Below are 17,551 nucleotides of genomic sequence, written 5' to 3'. Positions count from 1 at the left end.
GCATTGCAACAATTGAGACATTCTAGAGTTACTTCCAAGCGGGTTGATTGGTAGACATCTTCCTTGTCAACAGATGTCATTTTCTTCATAGAGGTGACTTGCTTCTTCACACTAGAGTTTGCAGCAATTAGATTGACAAACCTCATGTTTGGGTGAGAACTCTAGTCAATGGCCTTAATTTCCTTTCCCTTACTATTGGGAATGAAGCCATGAGTTGTTCAAAAGTGGAAAAGGAAATGAGAGGGAAAACTTGTCCCACTGGGAATTCCAAAAATGTGGACATGAGAGTTGGTTTGCGAAATACTGCAAGAATTTATAGCATGGTAAAATAAAATAAAAATTATAAGTGATTTTAGGTCCTATCGCTAATGACCCTCTAATTCAATCTCCACTTAAAAATTTGGACCACCTTTTTAGAGGAAGTAAAGTTTATTCAGTGTTGATGCCTTTAGTAATCTCCACTTTACGTTTGGATGAGAATTTTGATCTCGCACTTACGTAAGACAGATTTGATGCTCTAGCAATCCAACCTCTATGATTTCTTTTGCAACCTTCTTCAACTCTCCTAGAGATTTCTTGTTCAGCTCCCTAAATGGAAAAGGAACTCACTATTTATAGAAAAACAATTATGAGTGATTTTAGGTCCTCTAATTCAATCTCCACTTACAAATTTGGACCACGTTTGTAGAGGAAGTAAAGTTTGTTCAGTTCAGTTTTGATGGCTTTAGTAATCCCACTTAATGGACGAATCTTGATCTCATGCTATGTATGAAAAATTTGAGTTGAACAGAGTATCAATGCTCTACCGATCCAACCTCTTAGACTCTTGTTCAGCCTCCCTAGATAAGCCCAAATCTTTCAAAGATTTGAAAAAATAGCCTGAGCGGAACATAACAATAAGACATAATAGCATATGAAGGAATCTAAGGTTATGCATATCCCATGGTCTACATCTACATTTCCTTCCGAATCCCTCCTTTCCCTATTCCCCAAATCCTTGGCTCCAAAGAATGAAGATTGAAGTTCATGCTCAGGCCCTCGTTAAGTTAACGAGCTAGCTCGCGAGCTTTCGAATCGAACCATGGTTCGATCGAGTTCGGCTCATTAATTAAAACGAACCTGATCTGGATCTTAAACTCGGTTCGAGATCTAGATAAACCGAATCGAACCGATCCGAGCTCAAGCCGCTCGTGAACTAATTCGATTCAATGCCACCCCTAAGTACCAATATCACTTATGTACCAACTCATTTGTTTATTCAGCGCTTAAGTGACCCCTAAGTAGCATTTTCCTTTAATTTGGATAATGGCCCAATACAATCGACTTCATCTTAACAATTGATCAAGTTCAATCTCAATAATCAATCTAGGTTTTAGTTGAAGGTCTGATTTTAACCATTAGCGGTCTGTTTAACTAAAACTTTATGTTTTAACTGTCGGGAGCTTCGACTTTGACTATAAATCAACTGATAATCAACTTCCTTGGATCTGGTTCGTTGATGAATGTCAATGATCGTCAATTGAGGTGTATCAAACAAAGTGACTCAGATATAAGCCCTCTTTTGATCAAAGTTCCTCTCTTTTGCTGCTGTATTCCTCATGCGTAATATGCTCTAGTTGGGGAATTCCTTATCTATTTCATGGGCAGTTTCTCCGCTTACCCCTTTTTGGAAGCATGGTTAGGTGGTGGGCAAAGCACCTATACTGGGAAATGAACAGTGTTTGGTGTTCTCTTTCTTTGATCTGTGTTGTAACTCTTGGCTACTGTCAAATAATGGAATGCAGCTTTCCAAAAAAAATAACAACAAGAAATCAGCATCCTTACACTGCCCAAGAAAAATTACGCGCAACCCTTGTGCACATTTTTTTCTTAATGAACCAACAATTAAAATAAGGAAATATTTTGTTTGTATATAAATTGGATCCATCTGAGCCTATCTGTATATCCACGCAATAATGAAAGACACCCTTTCGCGGTATACAAATCTATACCCCCTTAAACGAACCGACAAAAAAGTTTATTTTCATGAAAAGAAACATCCAGACCACGTTTTCATAATTCAACTAAAAAAATTGGAGAGGAGTTATGTTCACTTCTTTTGAACGCCAAGCCTCTGCCTGAAGTCCTCTTCCATAAGAGGGAGTCCATCCCTCAACTTGACCTTGGGTTCCCAACCGAGTAACTCTTTTGCCTTGGTAATATCCGGCTTCCTCTGCCTGGGATCATCAGGCGTGTTCTCCACATTATTTATGGGAACAGTAGGATTGATCAGCTGTAAATGGAAGGTTTAATCTACTGGTCAGACCATTACGTAAATCTCAACCGTCTGGTTTTTTTCCAAATTTTGCATTCTTAGGGAAAAAAGTAAACACAGAACTCACCTCCTTCACTGTCTCTGCGAGTTCCATCATTGTAAATTCACCTAAACAAACACAATTAAGTTAAGAAGTCAATTAAAAACCTAATAAAATAAATTATAAATCTGTTGCAACAATTGGAGACTGCAGATTCACCTGGGTTCCCAATGTTAATAGGTCCAGTGTGATCTCCTTCCATGAGTCGAACCAGGCCGTCAACCTTTAAATTTGATAAAAGAAGATTAACTCATACACCTTTAAAGTCATATGCAAAATTGCTCTCCTAGTGTTGGCTCGAAAAGCAAATTTATATCATACCATGTCAGACACATAACAGAAGCTCCTTGTCTGCGTTCCTGGTGCTTGAACAGTCAAGGGTTCATCCCTGAAAAATGATATTGCTAAGAATAAAAAGAAGAGAAAATTTTCCAAGTATAAAGCTGTTAAATAGATGAATGTGATATGCAAGGTTCGAGCTAGAAGTTACCGCAGAGCTTGGGCAATAAAGTTGCTAACAACTCGTCCATCATCAATATTCATGCGTGGTCCATATGTGTTGAAAATCCTAGCAATGCGGATTTCTGTTGCATAAGATCATCCATAAGACAAATCAGTAGAATTAGTAATTCACTAGAGTTTTTCCATTCAGTAACATGGTTAGCTTGACTTATACCTATGCCATGCTGCCTGTGATAATCAAACATCAATGTCTCAGCGACACGTTTTCCCTCATCATAGCAACTCCGAACTCCTGCAAGAACATTCAGAAGTTATACATCGGTTACATAGCAATTGGTTAATAGATTATTGACTGATATAATGGGCAAAAACATACCAATTGGGTTCACATTTCCCCAGTACTCCTCTTTCTGTGGATGCTCAAGAGGATCACCATAAACCTCTGAAGTTGATGTAAGTAAAATCCTGCTCAAGATTCAAATCTATGAATTATAATAAGTATGTTTAAATGAAACGACCAAAACAAACAGCAAATTTAGGTCCAGTATTCTAACCTTGCTCCCACTCGCTTAGCAAGCCCCAACATATTCAGTGTCCCAATCACATTTGTCTTTATTGTCTGTTAAATCGGACTAGGATAAGTCAACAATAAAAAGAAGTATGCAATCAAGCTAATATCAACAAGAAAGCAGCTAGACAACTCCGGGAGGGAGAGGGAGAGGGAGAGGGAGAGGGAGAGGGAGAGAGAGGGAGAGAGAGAGAGAGAGAGACCTTCACAGGATTGTATTTGTAAAAGATTGGAGAAGCAGGACAAGCTAAATGATATATCCGATCAACCTCTATCAACAGTGGCTCTGTCACATCTGCATGACAAAAGAAAAAACATTATTTTTGTTTTACATGAGATGATACTAGTTTGGTTCCAAAAATATCAGTGTTACCATGTCTAATAAGCTCAAATCTGGGGTGACCAATCCACTTTCGGAGGTTGTCCTTTGAGCCAGTGAAATAGTTATCAGCAACAATAACCTGTCAGAAGATGAACATAACAGACATAAATCTTTTTCAATGATATTAGAGATAAATTTCCTAAGCATTCTAGTAAAGAAGATAAGTTATTTATTTTTAGGATTCAACTGCTCGATTCCTTACAATTAATCATGAGAACTAGCATAGACAGCTCATATGTTGAAGAGATGCAATAACAGCTTGACAAGTGAGATATATCAACGACTTAGATGTAGAGAAACAATTATTAACAAATTGATTGGCACTTTAAAATCTGATTTTATGAGGGAAAATATTTGAGAATTTTATCAATCGTGATAACATCATGTAGTACCTCATTTTTCTCGTTTTCCATCAGTTTGTCAACTAGGTGAGATCCAATAAATCCAGCTCCCCCACTTATCAAAATCCTCATGTTAGCCTGCAACAAACAGTAAAAAAACTTAAAAGGAAATAAAAACTGCAATAACTATAGATTTCTTTATCCTAAATCTGTCAATGGTGCTTCAAAAACTGCTCATGCGAGGCAGTATTTATCCTAAAAGAACATCCCCACTGGAAAGTGTAAAACTGGTTTAAAGGGAGCATGTGTACCTGGAAAAATTTTGAATTGCGTAGTGGAGATGGTGATGGAGGTGGCTTTGCAGGAGGTGTTTGACTCCCATTTGAAGCATCTTTTGCCATTGATCAAATTCTTGCCGACCTACACGAATTCGCTGATAAATACCCTGTTTTTCATCTGACTTATCACATTATGATTTTATTTTTTTCTAAAGATAGCACATTATGTTATTTGAAATTCAATATAAGATCTATCACTCAGAAAGAAATCACGTTTTCAGTAATTGAAAAGGACTTTGAGAAAAAAAAAATTAATACAAACGAACAAAGAGCATTGAGATATCACTAATTTCAGGGAGGTCTCGACCTCAAACTTCTACAAGGTACAGAGTAACTAACAAAAAGCTCACACAAGGCTCAACTGATGACCACACAAGCAGATTTCACACTAGAACTACAGTAGAAAAAAAAAAACAGATCTACAAGAAACACCACAAATGAGATTCTACAAAAGTGTTAAACAAACCTGTCGCAAAACCTCTCTGGGAACGTCAAACTCAATTAACCCAAAAAAACAACAACCTAATTCTCTGTGATACTCCAACATACAACATGAAACCTAATATATACACCACAAAAAGCAGAACTTCAACCAACAAACGCGGGAAAAAAATTAATCGAGCTAAGAAAAAGCTTCTCTTTCACGTAAAGGTAGTGACAGAGACTCAAGAACAAAAATTGTACCAACCAATTCAGATCTAGATCTCCGTTTCGACAAAATCAAGGACAATAATCATACCAAACGACAGGTAAACAAAGAAAAAGCAATTGCCTCTTAATCACCTTCGGTGGATAAATAGGGTTTAGGCTTCAAACTCGGGAACCAAGCGCAGAGAGTCAGATGCTGGATTCCGTGGGACCATGCTAGCTTCGGAACATGGCTACTCCATAAAAACCCGAATTACTGACATGAAAAGTCGATTTTACCCTTATCTGGTTTCCCGTTTTTTCAAAACCTGGCGTGTTAGTCGACGTGATCCGACGTGTAAACGCAATCCGATCATTCAGAGTCGTGAGTAGTGAGCGAATTACTTGCCGCTGTCAGCCATTTCGTTTACTTCCTCATCATTCGGGCTCTGACATCGATGCATGCACCTTTCGAAAGGACGCGTTGGACACATCTGTTGAGCGTGATCGAGCGTGATCGATTAGGCGTGTTACACTTTAGGGGGGGTTAATCAACATCATCACTCGGCACATGATCTTCGTTCGAATTAATTAGTTCATATATTAAGGTCGTTAGTGAGTTCCAAAATTCATGTCATGTATATAATCATTCATGACTCAAGATATCATGTCCCAATAGTAAATGGTGGAAAGTGTTTTCTGCCCGATTTTGAGAATTATATACATCACTCATGCGTGGGGCTCTCTCTGGCTCACACCGTCTCGCTCATTTCTTCTCATTTCATTCCTGCACCCCTCTGTCTCTCTCTCTACGGCCTCCATCTCTCACTGCGAATATCCTTTTGGTATCCTTCTCTCCATCTCGGACTCGCTCTCCCTTTGAACCTCCCGCTCGCTTCTCCCTCTCTCTTATCCCTCTCGGCCTCCCTCGGTCTCTTCTCCCTCTTTTCTCCCTTTCGGCATCTCACTCCCTTCTCCCTCTAGCTATTATTTTTTCTCCCAAAATACTTTTCGATTTCCTGCGATTTCCCCTATTTCGATTTCGGTTTTCTTCGATTTTGACATTTGGGTTTCGATTTCTTAGTTTCTACTTCGATTCGGCATCGATTTTCCCATTCGGTTTTGATTTCAGTCGTTGGCTTCGATTTTCCCCAAATTTCAGAAGGTATAACTAAACCCTAATTTTTTTTCTGATTAAATGAGTGTTGTATTTGATTTAATTTTAGTTTCAGTGCCTAATTTGGGGTTATTTGTGCATAATTGTGGGATTTAGTGTTACGGTTTAGGGTCTAAATTTTTTTTAGGGTTAGGGTTTAGTGCTTTTAGGGTTTGGTGCTCTGTATTTAGGGGTTAAGGATTTATGGTATTGTTAGGGTTTAGGTTCTGGAATTAGAAATTAGGTTTTTTTTTCAAATTTTTTTCAGTTAAGGTTTATTGGGTGATAGGGTTTAGGGTTTAGGGTTTGGGGCTTTTAGGGTTTTTAAGATCTAGGTTTTTTTGTTTAACTTCAGGAATTAGGGTTTAGGGTATAGGGTTTAGGAGGTTTTGGGAGTATGGGGTCTAGGGTTAGGGTCTACGGTTTTTTTAAGGTTCTCAATTACGGTTTACGGTGTTTAGTCCAGTTCAAACAAGGTTGAGTCGCCTACACGGGCATCCATTAGCCAACGAAACCCGACCCCCATCATTGATGAGGTACAGTTCGTAGTGATTGTGAAGTCATATAGGGCTCTACCAGGGGTGTTCGGTGAATTTGGACTTGATGTGTGTGTGTGTGTGTGTTTGCATTGTTTAGTGCATCTCCAATGGGAATAGTTGATTAATTTTGGAATGTTTTAGAATGTTGTTTAAAAATTTTGAAGTGTTATGGAATGTTTTTGCCATGTGGTGAGGAAATTCGGGTGTTATAAATATCCTCCACATGGTATTTTCTTATTTGTGGTTTTTGTTTTCGTGACGGGTAATGGTTGTCTGATAAAGTTTTTTCCATAAGGACAATCTCGGATTTATATTGAAAATGGCTGCAAGAAAACAACCAAGTGGTCGACCATATGACTTTTGGAGCTTTGAAGAAGACAACAAAATGCTCGATATTTTAGTTGAGCAGATATATATGGGGACCAAGTTGCCCAATGGGGTTTGGAAGCACGAGGTATATACGGAATGTGTCAATAAATTCAATGAAGACGCAGTCAATAAAAAAACTATTGAGTAGCTTAAGAATCGAACAAGATCATGAAAGAAAACATATCAAATGGTAACGAGCTGTCTCAACACTAGTGGGTTCGGTTGGGATGGAACCACACAACGAGTTACTGTATATCATTCTGTATGGCAAGACTACATTAAGGTCAGTAAATCATGATATATTGTAAAACAGTTTGTATTGTTTCGCATTACTAAGAACTCTATTCCATTATAAATGATGTTTTATTCTTGTAGGAGCATAAAGATGCTGAGAAGTATAAACAACAAAGGTTGCCCCCTTTACGACAAATTGGCTATGGCAGTCGAAAACACAATAGCTGTAGGAAGTGGTAGTACAACTCATATAGATCTGGGCGATGAAATCATCCATGATGAGTCGGCTCCTATCCCGATGGATGAGCCTGACAATGTTGACGTAGTTACGGGAACTCCACCGCAATTCATTAGCGGAAATGATTTGACAGCGGATCAATCTTGTGGAAGTAAAGGGTCATATTCACATCGTCGTAGAAAGAGAAGCAAATTGCCCACTGATGACAATAGACAATGAATTGATGCAGTTAGCCAAATCGTTGAAGCAATGAAATGTGTTATGAAGTATAAAGAGCGCGATGTCGAAGAACCTTGGATCAATGCCCTCATGGAAATTCCGGACCTGCCAAATGCACTGAAGTATGGTGCTGCTAGATGGTTGGATATGCCCAAGTATGAAGGCGTCGTTTGTAAAAATGATAGTGGCAGAGTGGGTCGGGTAGCTTAATTATTGTGCAAACAACTATCGTAAGTACAATATCTTTTTTGAGAAGATCGTTTTATATTAAAGACAATGTTTGAATTATAACGTTACTAGACTTGTCAATATGGTTAAGGTTTCTATTTTATATGTTTTTTGTCTTAATATATTATGTGGATAATATGGTGGATGAGTATGGATGTGAATATGATTTTTGAATTTGGATGAATAGGTTATGATTGAAGATTAACCTTTATTTTTGTTTATGACTTTTTAGAAGATTAAATTTGCAGATTCTCATGGATATTATGATAGAAGAAGATATGGATGTAATTATGGTTGGATTGGCATGTATTATTGTCGTCATAGTAAGATACTATCTATGCCATGGCAATAGAGGTGTACCACGTTTTTGTGGGATGAATGGTCCGTTATATTTGCAAAAGGCCTTAGACAATTCTCCTGTTAAATTTTGAAAAGTTTACGAGATAAATCAAATTGTATTTCACAAATTAGCAAAAATACTTAATAGCAGAGGGTTTTTATCAGCGACAAAGACCATCTAAGTGGAAGAGCAACTTGCCTATTTCCTCCTAACTGTTGGTTAACAACAAGCCTATAGTGTCACAACAGAGATGTTTGATAGATCGAACTAGTCCATAAGTAAATATTTCAACAAAGTGTGGGATGTTATCCTCAAACTTCACTCTTATTACATCAAACAACCTTTAGAACGCACACACTCGAGGATTTTAAACAATTCAATATTTTATCCATACTTCAAGGTAACATCACTTACCCTCTATTTAGATTACTATACAAATTTAGTCAATACTAATTAAAATTATATAATTAGGATTGTATTGGGGCTAGTAATGGAATGCATATCAAAGTGAACATCCCGCTTGAAGAACAACCAAGGTTCTGGAACAGAAAGGGCTATCTCTCACACAATGTGATGGCAACATGTATATTCGACATGCAATTCATTTATGTACTAGCTGGATGGGAGGGATCAACAGCTGATTCTCGTGTACTGAAGGACGCATTGACTCACTGAAATAGACTATTAGTACCTGAAGGTAAATAATATATTTTTATGCAGTAATATTTTATCTATTTTATCTTTATTTATTTAATGTAGAAAATATTTTTTGTAGCAAAGTCATGTACCGGATAAAATTCAACTTGTGATGAGATAAAAGATAAATAGGTGATTAAAAGAGAGACTGAAATAGTAAGTGATGGAAATAGAGACAACTCAAATTGTAGAGTTGTCAAAGCTATGGATTGTGTTGTAATTCTATAAGTATAAATGAAAAATACACCACAATTATTCTATATTTCAAAATTCAATATGGTATAAGAGTTCTCGATCAACATTATTTTCTCTCTTCTCGTTGTAGAAACCCGTCAGAGCTCGATCAGTAATCCTTTCTTGAAGCCACCGTTGTTTCTTCCTTTCTCCCCATCTCACCTCCACCATTGCCCTCCCCCGAGCCATCACTGTCGACCTCTGCCCATTGCACCTCTAGAAAGACACCTCTCATTGGCGGGTTCTTTCTCTCCCCGCTGGGTCACATCAATGTATCAACTGCCAAATGTCTAGTCCTTCTCACAACCACCGCTCTCAATCCCTATCGGGTCTCTCCGATGTCGCATCGCACAGGACTTTCCCCAGCCAGAGCAACTAGACCTTCCTGACTCTTGCCTGATTTGCAGCGATACCGTGGTAGACCCAAAAATCTCTTCCTGTCGTGGCCCCTTGTCCGTCCAACTCCTCTCTCATCGTTGTTGCTGTTGCCGAAGACCATCACTTCCGATGGCCATTCTTCCTTCTACCACGTACCTGCAGACCAATCATAGAAATCTCCACATCTCTGTCGTCTCCGCCATAGCAGAACCAAGCTAGACCCCTAAGTCTAGGGGGGCAATTATATCCCCCCCCCTCCCCTTTGACGCATTGTCCCACACACGTGCGAATAATGCACGTGTAGTTCACACATGCGACGAAAAAAAAAACCTTCATTGCAAATCCTTTCTCCCCAACAGGACGATGCGTTTTCTCCGATTTTGTCAACCCCAGCCGCTACTCTACCAAATCTCTTCACTGGACGATGTGTTCTCTAAGACTTTGTCCGCTCTAGCCACAATCAGTGCAATTACTCTTCCCAATTGCTACCAATGCCACTGCTCTTTATAGCCACTAGCAGTTTCAGTTGCTTTGGAGTACCACTTCCACAAACTCACTTCATCTTCTCGAAGACTAAGATTGGACCCTCCTCTTTGAGCTCCATCTTGTAGGGGTATGATAGAGATAAAGATAAAAAAGGTAATTGAAATGGAGACAAACTCAAATTTTAAGTGATTGAAACAAAGATAACTCAAATTGTAATTGATTGAAACAGTGGCATACTCAAATTATAGAGTTGTAAAAACTATGGATTGTGTTATAATTCTATAAATACTGCATACCAGATCAATGAAAGGTATGACAAAATTATTCTACATTTCAAAATTAAATACCTCGTACATAGTCCGAGAGATATATTCAAAATTAAAAAAACCTCATTACCTATATACTTAGTATGTATTTGGAAAGAAAAGAAGTTTTTTTTTTCTCTTGTTTGGATGCATACGTAAAATAAAAAAGGGAAAATGGAAAAGAAAATTAGTAATATTTTAAAATTTTGTTGTTTAAAAATTTCTCTCAAGTTTTTATTTTTTTTTGGCCCCAAATTCCATCATTTTGTGAGAGAAAATTTATCAACTAAATTTTTTTCTCTTATTTTCTTTTTTCCTAATGATTCTGTGCTCCCAAACAACAAAAAATACCTTTATCTTCCCTTTTCCTTTCTTTTCTATGGGTTCCAAACAAGCCCTCAATATATTATACAATTTCCACATATTAACTTGGGCGAGACGGAGGACTTTTTGAAATTAAATGGGAAAGTTCAATCCGTTTAGGAAATTTGATACTTATTGGATGACTTTTCAGCCTATCAAGCTATATGTAATGCAAATTTAATTCAATTTGTTTGCTTTAGATTCATATAAATAATTCTATAAAAATTCTAAGAATAGAAAAACATTTGAGATACGTCTATTTACAATTAGCAATATGTTTGGATTAATGAAACACGTAGAGTATCAATTGCTTGGAAAGGAGAATTAGAAATAAGTGATAGCTCCAATTTATTACTATACCAATGAATATTTACTATAAATATTTTTTGAATAATTTTTTTACAATATAATTCACTCTAATACAAGACATTACCTTAATGATTTAAAATAATATGAAATAATATAAATATTAATTTAATATTAAATATTCTTGAATATTTTTTAGTTATTATATTAATCTAAAAAACACAGGTAAATGAAATTTTGAACACAACAATATATAGTAGTGGTATGATGAGTAACAAAGTTTTGTAAAAAGTGAATAACCAAAAAAGAAAAAATCATTGTTCATATTAAAAGTAGAGTTAGACGATTGATCACTATTATAAAGTTGTTTTGTAATTATGAACATAAATGATTACAATATTAAGCATAAAATTAATACAATGATATTTTGCTACGTACCTATAGCCATGGTTATTTTGCAGCTCTGGAGTGATCCATACCATGGTTACTTTGATATCTATCCAATATTCCTATAGCAAATGCAATGTCTGGTCTAGTGTAGACAACATACATAAGGCTTCTAATTATTGGAAATTAAAGAATGTCTATTATTTGTTCCCTTTCAAAGTTATTTTCATGGGCATTGGTTCAAACTTAACCAGACACCTTTCACAATAGGTGCGATAGTGGGTGAACAGTTTGACATCCTAAATTTCTCAAGTACCTTATTGATATAGGCATCCTGAGACAATCCTAAGAAAACTAGTGATTTTTTTCTATGAATTTTAATACCAATGACATATGACGCCTTGCCCATATATTTCATATCAAAGTATTGAGAGAAAACAACTTTCACCTCATGTAGCAAATCCATGTAATTACTTGCAAACAATATATCATCCACATATAGAACCAAAAAGATGATTTGACTCCCACTAACATTTTGGTATATGCATTAATCTATAATACTCTCAACAAAATCAAATGAAGAGATGATATCATGAAATTTCTAATAACATTGATGGTAGGCTTGCTTTAACCCATATATGAATTTCTTAAGATTGGTTGTATCATATTCCTTTGGATCTCCATTGAGGAATGTCATCTATTTAGTGTAATCTAAATCAAAATGAGCAACTAATGTCATAATGATATGAAATGAATCTTTCTATGAAACAGAAGAGAGTCTCTCGATAATCAATTCCTTCCTTTTATGTGAATCCTTTGGCAATGAGTCACGCCTTATAGTGATTAATGATACCTAATGAGTCTTTCTTCGTCTTATAGACTTATATACAACAATAACTCTTACCACATTATGCAACTCAATAATGTCCCAAATTCGATTGTATAACATAGAATTTATTGAAGAACAAGTATGGAAGAGTCTTACATGACTCTCACAACAAGAAGTCTAACAAAGCAATAATCGGCATGGTAGAATTTTACAAGACTCTGATGGGAAGAAGTTTCATAGAAACATATAAGTTAAAAGGTGTTTTAGTTATTTAAGTATTCCATTTATGTTCAATTGTGTAATTATTCTAGGACTTATGATTAAGAGTTAGATTTTAAGCGTAACGGGGACATAAGTAGTTTAATTGTAATTTGATTCTACTTATTTTCTCAATTATAAATAAATCTCATTTTTCTCGATTAATAATTGAGTCAATGAATTATTTTCTTTTTTTTAGAAATTCAACAGACTCCTTCTAATCCTTCATAACATCATACCATAATTTAGATTTATTACCAATCACAATTTTTAAAAACATCTCAGGATAATTTTCTGTGTTGATATCATAGCTAGATTCTTGGAAGTATACTACATATTCACTAGAAATGGTTGACTTCCTTATTCTAGTTGATATTCTCAATGTTGTTTCATCAACCTCTTGTGGAAGCTGACGTACAATGGGAGTAACCTCTTCAAGAGGATGTTGTGCAACAAGATCTACCAATGGCAAAGACTGTTGTTTAATAGGATTGGCTAAAACATCCTCATTAATGCGTAGAACATCAAGAATTGGTTCTTCAGAATCCACCCGATTGAGCATAATGTTATAGTGAATAAGTAAACAATTATAGATATCTACTAACACTAAAAGACTTCTTGTGTACTACATTTACTTATTTAGGACAAACCAACAAGGTGATTGAGATGGAAAAAGTGAAAGTTACTCTATTGAGAAAATAACTATTTACACAATTTCACCTTTTGTCAAGGGATATAAAAGTTTGATTGTGGTGTCATGAGTCCATAGTATCACACACAAAATTTACCTATTCGAGCATATGATTTTCAATTTATTCCAATTCAAAATCAAACACATCTAAAACCTAGTGCTACTCAAATTCATTCAATATGGGATATTTTTATTTTCTTCAAATCAGATTTCTCTTAGAGAGCAGGCTCAGTAATTTGCTCTAAGGCATGAGACTATTCTATGGTATTTCTTTCTAACCAGCCATTATTGAGACTTTAATATCTCTTTTTCACCTTGGAGCTAATGTACTTTTACAAACATTATCATATTTGATTTTTAATTCATCATGGACATTTAGCCATTCACATTTGGCACTCAGCTTGTAATGTTTCTTTCTTAATCTCTTCTATTCTTTAGGAACTCTCATATTTCAAGGATTCAATTTTATTTTTTTACTAATTGAGCTACATACCAAGTTCTTTACTCACTTGGGTGTTTCTTGTAAGAGCAATCCTTGATTCATCTAGCAAGGATAGTAATTCTAGCAAGTCAGGTTCCTTCTCCCAAAAATTTAAATGACAAAAAAATGTCTCCTTCCTTGTTGAAAGGAGGGAGTACCCCTTCCTTGTCCCTTGCAACAAGCAAAAGAAGGGGGAAGAGGGAGAAGCATTCCACTGTATAAATCTTTTCGACAAATCTTTTACTTCTCAAGTGAATATTTGGTACAAGCCAACACTACAAGCATTTCTGATTTCATTCTACTCCTGAGGGATCTACACCATATAAAATCAATAGTGATCAAAACAACCAAGCAAATACAATTTTGATCCTCCTCCCTCCTCTTTTGACTGCAAGTGACAATTCTAGAAATACCGGATTCTCAAAATGCCACCAGTGCTGGTTGTGCCAAACTCTGATGATTCACAAACTTCCAAGTATAAAGCAATCCGCAAAACAAGCTCAAGGTTAGAACCAGGATATCAATACGTGGCTGAAGCAAACACTTTGTCACAACCAGAAAGGCAGAAACATTCAATACTCATCAGAAAACATCAGGGTGAAAATGACTTGAAATAAAACTACTATCGTTTGCCCTCTGCAAATGGAGTTTCAACGTATAGTTGTTAATCTGCAACATCAAAAGGTAGTGTTCAGTACTCTAGAATACAAAGTATAGAGACAACAGTAAAGTGACAAATCATGAAGAACACAGAGACACACAGTTGTCCTGTTTGTGTCATGAGGCATAACAAAGAAAAAACGAAAAAAAATTGTGATTCATGTTAACTGTAGACAAAAAACCATGAAGCCAAATGCTTAAAAAGCTACTTCAATTATGAAATGATTAAAATCAAAATGTTCATAAATAACACTATGTAGAAGCAAGAAGAAGCCTGAAAATGGAAGCAAGTCACATAGGAACTAAAAGAAACTGAGAGTAAGGTTGAAAGAATAAGTTACCTCCGAAGTACGGACTTGTTCTTGGTACTGTGTTATCATGTTCTTCAACTGTTGCACTTCTCTCACCTTCTCTTCCTGTTCTAAATGTCGTTCATGCTGGATGGTAACAGCTCTCTTCAGAATTTGATTGTCTCTTAATAGTGCCTGCAGTTGCTCTTTCAGCAAGGCACCTTCCTGCTGTACACCAAATGGACACAATGCATACAAAGTCATTGAACATGACAAGGGAGATTATCTAAATCCTAATTGATCAAGAGCCAACAAGACCAATAATGCTCACCTCCTCCAACTGCTTGGAATGGGCAATAACGCTTCCTTCAAAAGCTCCAAAGACCCTTGCAGCACGTGCACGAGCATCATCCAGATCTGATGCATTCATCATCTCTTGAACAAATATATTGACCCAAGATGATTCATTTGTTTCGGTTCTTGATTGCGTGTTTAAATCATTCTGTAACTCTTCAACCTTCTCGTTAGAAGGCTGAATATTTTCCTCTCCTAAAATATGCAATAGACAAAATTTGTTTGAATATTCACTAACCTCCCTCCAATTCAGCTCAAGGAAATTTACGTTCTTATTTCACTGAAGGAGTCATTTGCATACCTTGAAAATCATTGCCATTTGTCATGACCATAGAGTCATGGCTCAAGAGCTCATTTGTTGTCGGACTATCACCAAGACAATGGGCATTGAGAGTTTCAACAGCATCCTCAAATTTAAGATTGTGGGAATTTAAAACTGATTCCACCAACTAAATAGCAAACAAGACCAGTTATAAATGTGAGTCAATCTCAAAAGAAATTCATAGTATATATCATACACAATTAAGAATTAAAACATAGCAACAGCATCATTAACTCAAATAGGTATAGACTTCTATAAGAAAAGTCAGAGGTCTGAAATATCGAGATGAAGAATTAGATTATAAAACCTACTTCGTCAATAGAAATCAATGGTTGTGAAACACAATATTAAGATCTTTGCAGAGCTTCATCCATTCACAAAAACTCCATGGAAAGGAGAATATGTTCATAAATCCTTCTTTCTTTATTGCTATCAATGGTCGTGAAGCCTAAAGTTATGAGACTTGCAGAAGCTTAACCCACTAAAAGTTAGATGAAAAACAGATGCTGTCTGAACTACTAATAACAACGGCCTTTCTCCACTCCAAGTAATTTGACATTGAACACAAACAACCAGAATTAAAGGCATGGATCAGCAACCTAGGGTTTCTCAATCCACAGAACTCAGAAAGAAATACCCAAATTTAAGAGCTTTGAACCTAAGTAAAATGATGCAACTACAAATGATGAGGAACTCTGTAACGAAAGAATGCAACTACAAAAGATGAGGAATCTAACTAGTTTTCCTTTACCCAGCAGCAAGTAACTGTTCCCAATTCTTGCTTGACTATGATTATACAGGGGAATAAATACTAAACGTTTTCAGAATAATTTAGTATGAAAAATTTTCAGCTCGAGCTACAACTTAGATTTCACAGAGTTGCTTTTAAAGCAACAGCATTTCTACTAGTTCGATCAAATTTTATAACCTAGCAGTTTACTTCAGCAAGAGAAAAACAGCATACTTATTATCAGTCAGTTAACTACTGCAAATATCATAAAACATCCAGAGGGACGATTCTCACCTCCCGCTCCATCGTTGGGAAAATCCTTAGTAAAATGGAGATCTTATCGTCTGGCCCCAATCCGAAGTCAGATGATCGGACCGGTGAACCAAACCTAGAACAACGGGATCTCTTCGCCGAAGATGACGACGGCGCAGAAGATCCGAAAATCTCTTCGAACCCCAAACGCTTTCCACAGACCCCCAACGACATCTCACCCAAACCCCTAATCTCGAGACAGAAAAAGGGGCTCACCAGGGAAAGACAAACCCCGCAATATGCTCCGGAAAGAGGAAGCGTGCAAAGGGCTTAGGGCTTCAAATTTGTAAAATTTTAGAAATACAGTCAACTATTATTAATAATTGATGATTGCAACAGCCCTAGTATCTGAGTGACAAGAAAGGGGACGTGGAAAATGCCGGGAGCAGAAGATCGGAGATGCTGCTGATAGTTTTACCCTTTTCTTAATTCAATAGGTGAAAAACCACGAATGCCCTCGAATGTCTTCTACTTCTTGGGATCGTTGAAGACACAGCCAGAAGAAATGAGACTCTTCCGACAGACAGCCAATTGAAACCTCTTGTTCCAATCTTTTCATTTAGCGCCGCTACGAAATAATGCTCTGGGTTTTCTTTGGTATAATCTAATCGCAGAAACCATCTTTTCTTCTGAAGTGGTTGAGGTACAGGGGTGCAATTTATGGTAACCTGGTATCTCTCAATACTTGATATTTATCAGAAGTGAGGAGTTAATAGTAGTTTATGATCCTCAGTAATATTATGTGACTTTATTCAAGGGATCTGAACAGCTGAAGTCTGTGGTATCAAGAGTCCACTATTGACCTTTACAAGGGTGCAGGGCTCTTCCCCTTGGAACTGACCCTTTAGTCATTAAGAATTAGTTTAAATAATGAAATATATTAATTATATTAAATTCTAGGGTTTAATCCATGGATAACTTAGTTTGAGAAGAAAAGAAAGAAAGAAGAAGAGAAGAGAAAACGAGAAGAGAAGTCAAGAGTATAAGATGAAGATAGAAACTTTAGGGGTTAAGAGAGAGCACGAGTTGGAGCTCCTCTCCCTCTCAGTTTTTTATTTATATAGGTGAGGCATG

The 17,551-nt window shown here is 36.5% G+C and overlaps 2 protein-coding genes across 6 annotated transcripts; both read right to left on the bottom strand.

Annotated features, from left to right (window-relative positions):
- Window positions 1–1,761: 1,761 nt before the first annotated feature.
- On the bottom strand, window positions 1,762–5,311 carry LOC137965500 (UDP-glucuronic acid decarboxylase 5). 4 transcript variants are annotated; one of them, XM_068811760.1, is made up of 13 exons: window positions 5,229–5,311; window positions 4,419–4,527; window positions 4,159–4,245; window positions 3,758–3,845; window positions 3,588–3,679; window positions 3,371–3,435; window positions 3,193–3,281; window positions 3,031–3,108; window positions 2,845–2,938; window positions 2,676–2,742; window positions 2,514–2,577; window positions 2,382–2,422; window positions 1,762–2,272 (listed from the first exon to the last, which is right to left on the bottom strand). In XM_068811760.1, the coding sequence occupies exons 2-13, from the start codon at window positions 4,506–4,508 to the stop codon at window positions 2,090–2,092; spliced, it is 1,038 nt and encodes a 345-aa protein (XP_068667861.1). In that variant the 5' UTR covers window positions 4,509–4,527; window positions 5,229–5,311; the 3' UTR covers window positions 1,762–2,089. The 4 variants fall into 4 exon arrangements, with proteins under 4 accessions (XP_068667861.1, XP_068667862.1, XP_068667859.1 ...); XM_068811761.1 differs by lacking the exon at window positions 5,229–5,311 and adding an exon at window positions 5,134–5,192; XM_068811758.1 differs by lacking the exon at window positions 5,229–5,311 and adding an exon at window positions 4,912–5,016.
- Window positions 5,312–14,036: 8,725 nt separating this feature from the next.
- On the bottom strand, window positions 14,037–17,060 carry LOC137966488 (uncharacterized). Of its 2 annotated transcripts, none has more exons than XM_068813122.1 (5): window positions 16,460–17,060; window positions 15,415–15,562; window positions 15,091–15,308; window positions 14,811–14,984; window positions 14,037–14,478 (listed from the first exon to the last, which is right to left on the bottom strand). In XM_068813122.1, exons 1-5 carry the CDS (start codon window positions 16,649–16,651, stop codon window positions 14,392–14,394), a joined length of 819 nt encoding a protein of 272 aa, XP_068669223.1. In that variant the 5' UTR covers window positions 16,652–17,060; the 3' UTR covers window positions 14,037–14,391. The 2 variants fall into 2 exon arrangements, with proteins under 2 accessions (XP_068669223.1, XP_068669222.1); XM_068813121.1 differs by having other exon boundaries at window positions 14,811–14,987; window positions 16,460–17,059.
- Between the last annotated feature and the right edge of the window lie 491 nt (window positions 17,061–17,551).

The sequence above is a fragment of the Aristolochia californica genome, unplaced genomic scaffold, assembly GCF_029961685.1.
Source record: "Aristolochia californica isolate CCGP_79_NKW_82.1479 unplaced genomic scaffold, dmAriCali1.0.hap1 SCAF_5, whole genome shotgun sequence".
Classification (NCBI taxonomy): domain Eukaryota; kingdom Viridiplantae; phylum Streptophyta; class Magnoliopsida; order Piperales; family Aristolochiaceae; genus Aristolochia; species Aristolochia californica.
The sequence above is the reverse complement of the archived record's forward strand: the minus strand, read 5'-3'. Positions and strand labels throughout refer to the sequence as shown.

Coding starts and splice junctions, on each gene's coding strand:
- LOC137966488 (XM_068813121.1), bottom strand. CDS start 16,651: ATGTCGTTGGGGGTCTGTGGAAAGCGTTTGGGGTTCGAAGAGATTTTC. Junction 15,309..15,414: donor AAATGGCAATGATTTTCAAG/GTATGCAAATGA, acceptor TGCATATTTTAG/GAGAGGAAAATATTCAGCCT. Junction 14,479..14,810: donor AACAAGTCCGTACTTCGGAG/GTAACTTATTCT, acceptor TTGATGTTGCAG/ATTAACAACTATACGTTGAA.
- LOC137965500 (XM_068811760.1), bottom strand. CDS start 4,508: ATGGCAAAAGATGCTTCAAATGGGAGTCAAACACCTCCTGCAAAGCCA. Junction 4,246..4,418: donor GCAATTCAAAATTTTTCCAG/GTACACATGCTC, acceptor TGTTTGTTGCAG/GCTAACATGAGGATTTTGAT. Junction 2,939..3,030: donor TCACAGGCAGCATGGCATAG/GTATAAGTCAAG, acceptor CTTATGCAACAG/AAATCCGCATTGCTAGGATT.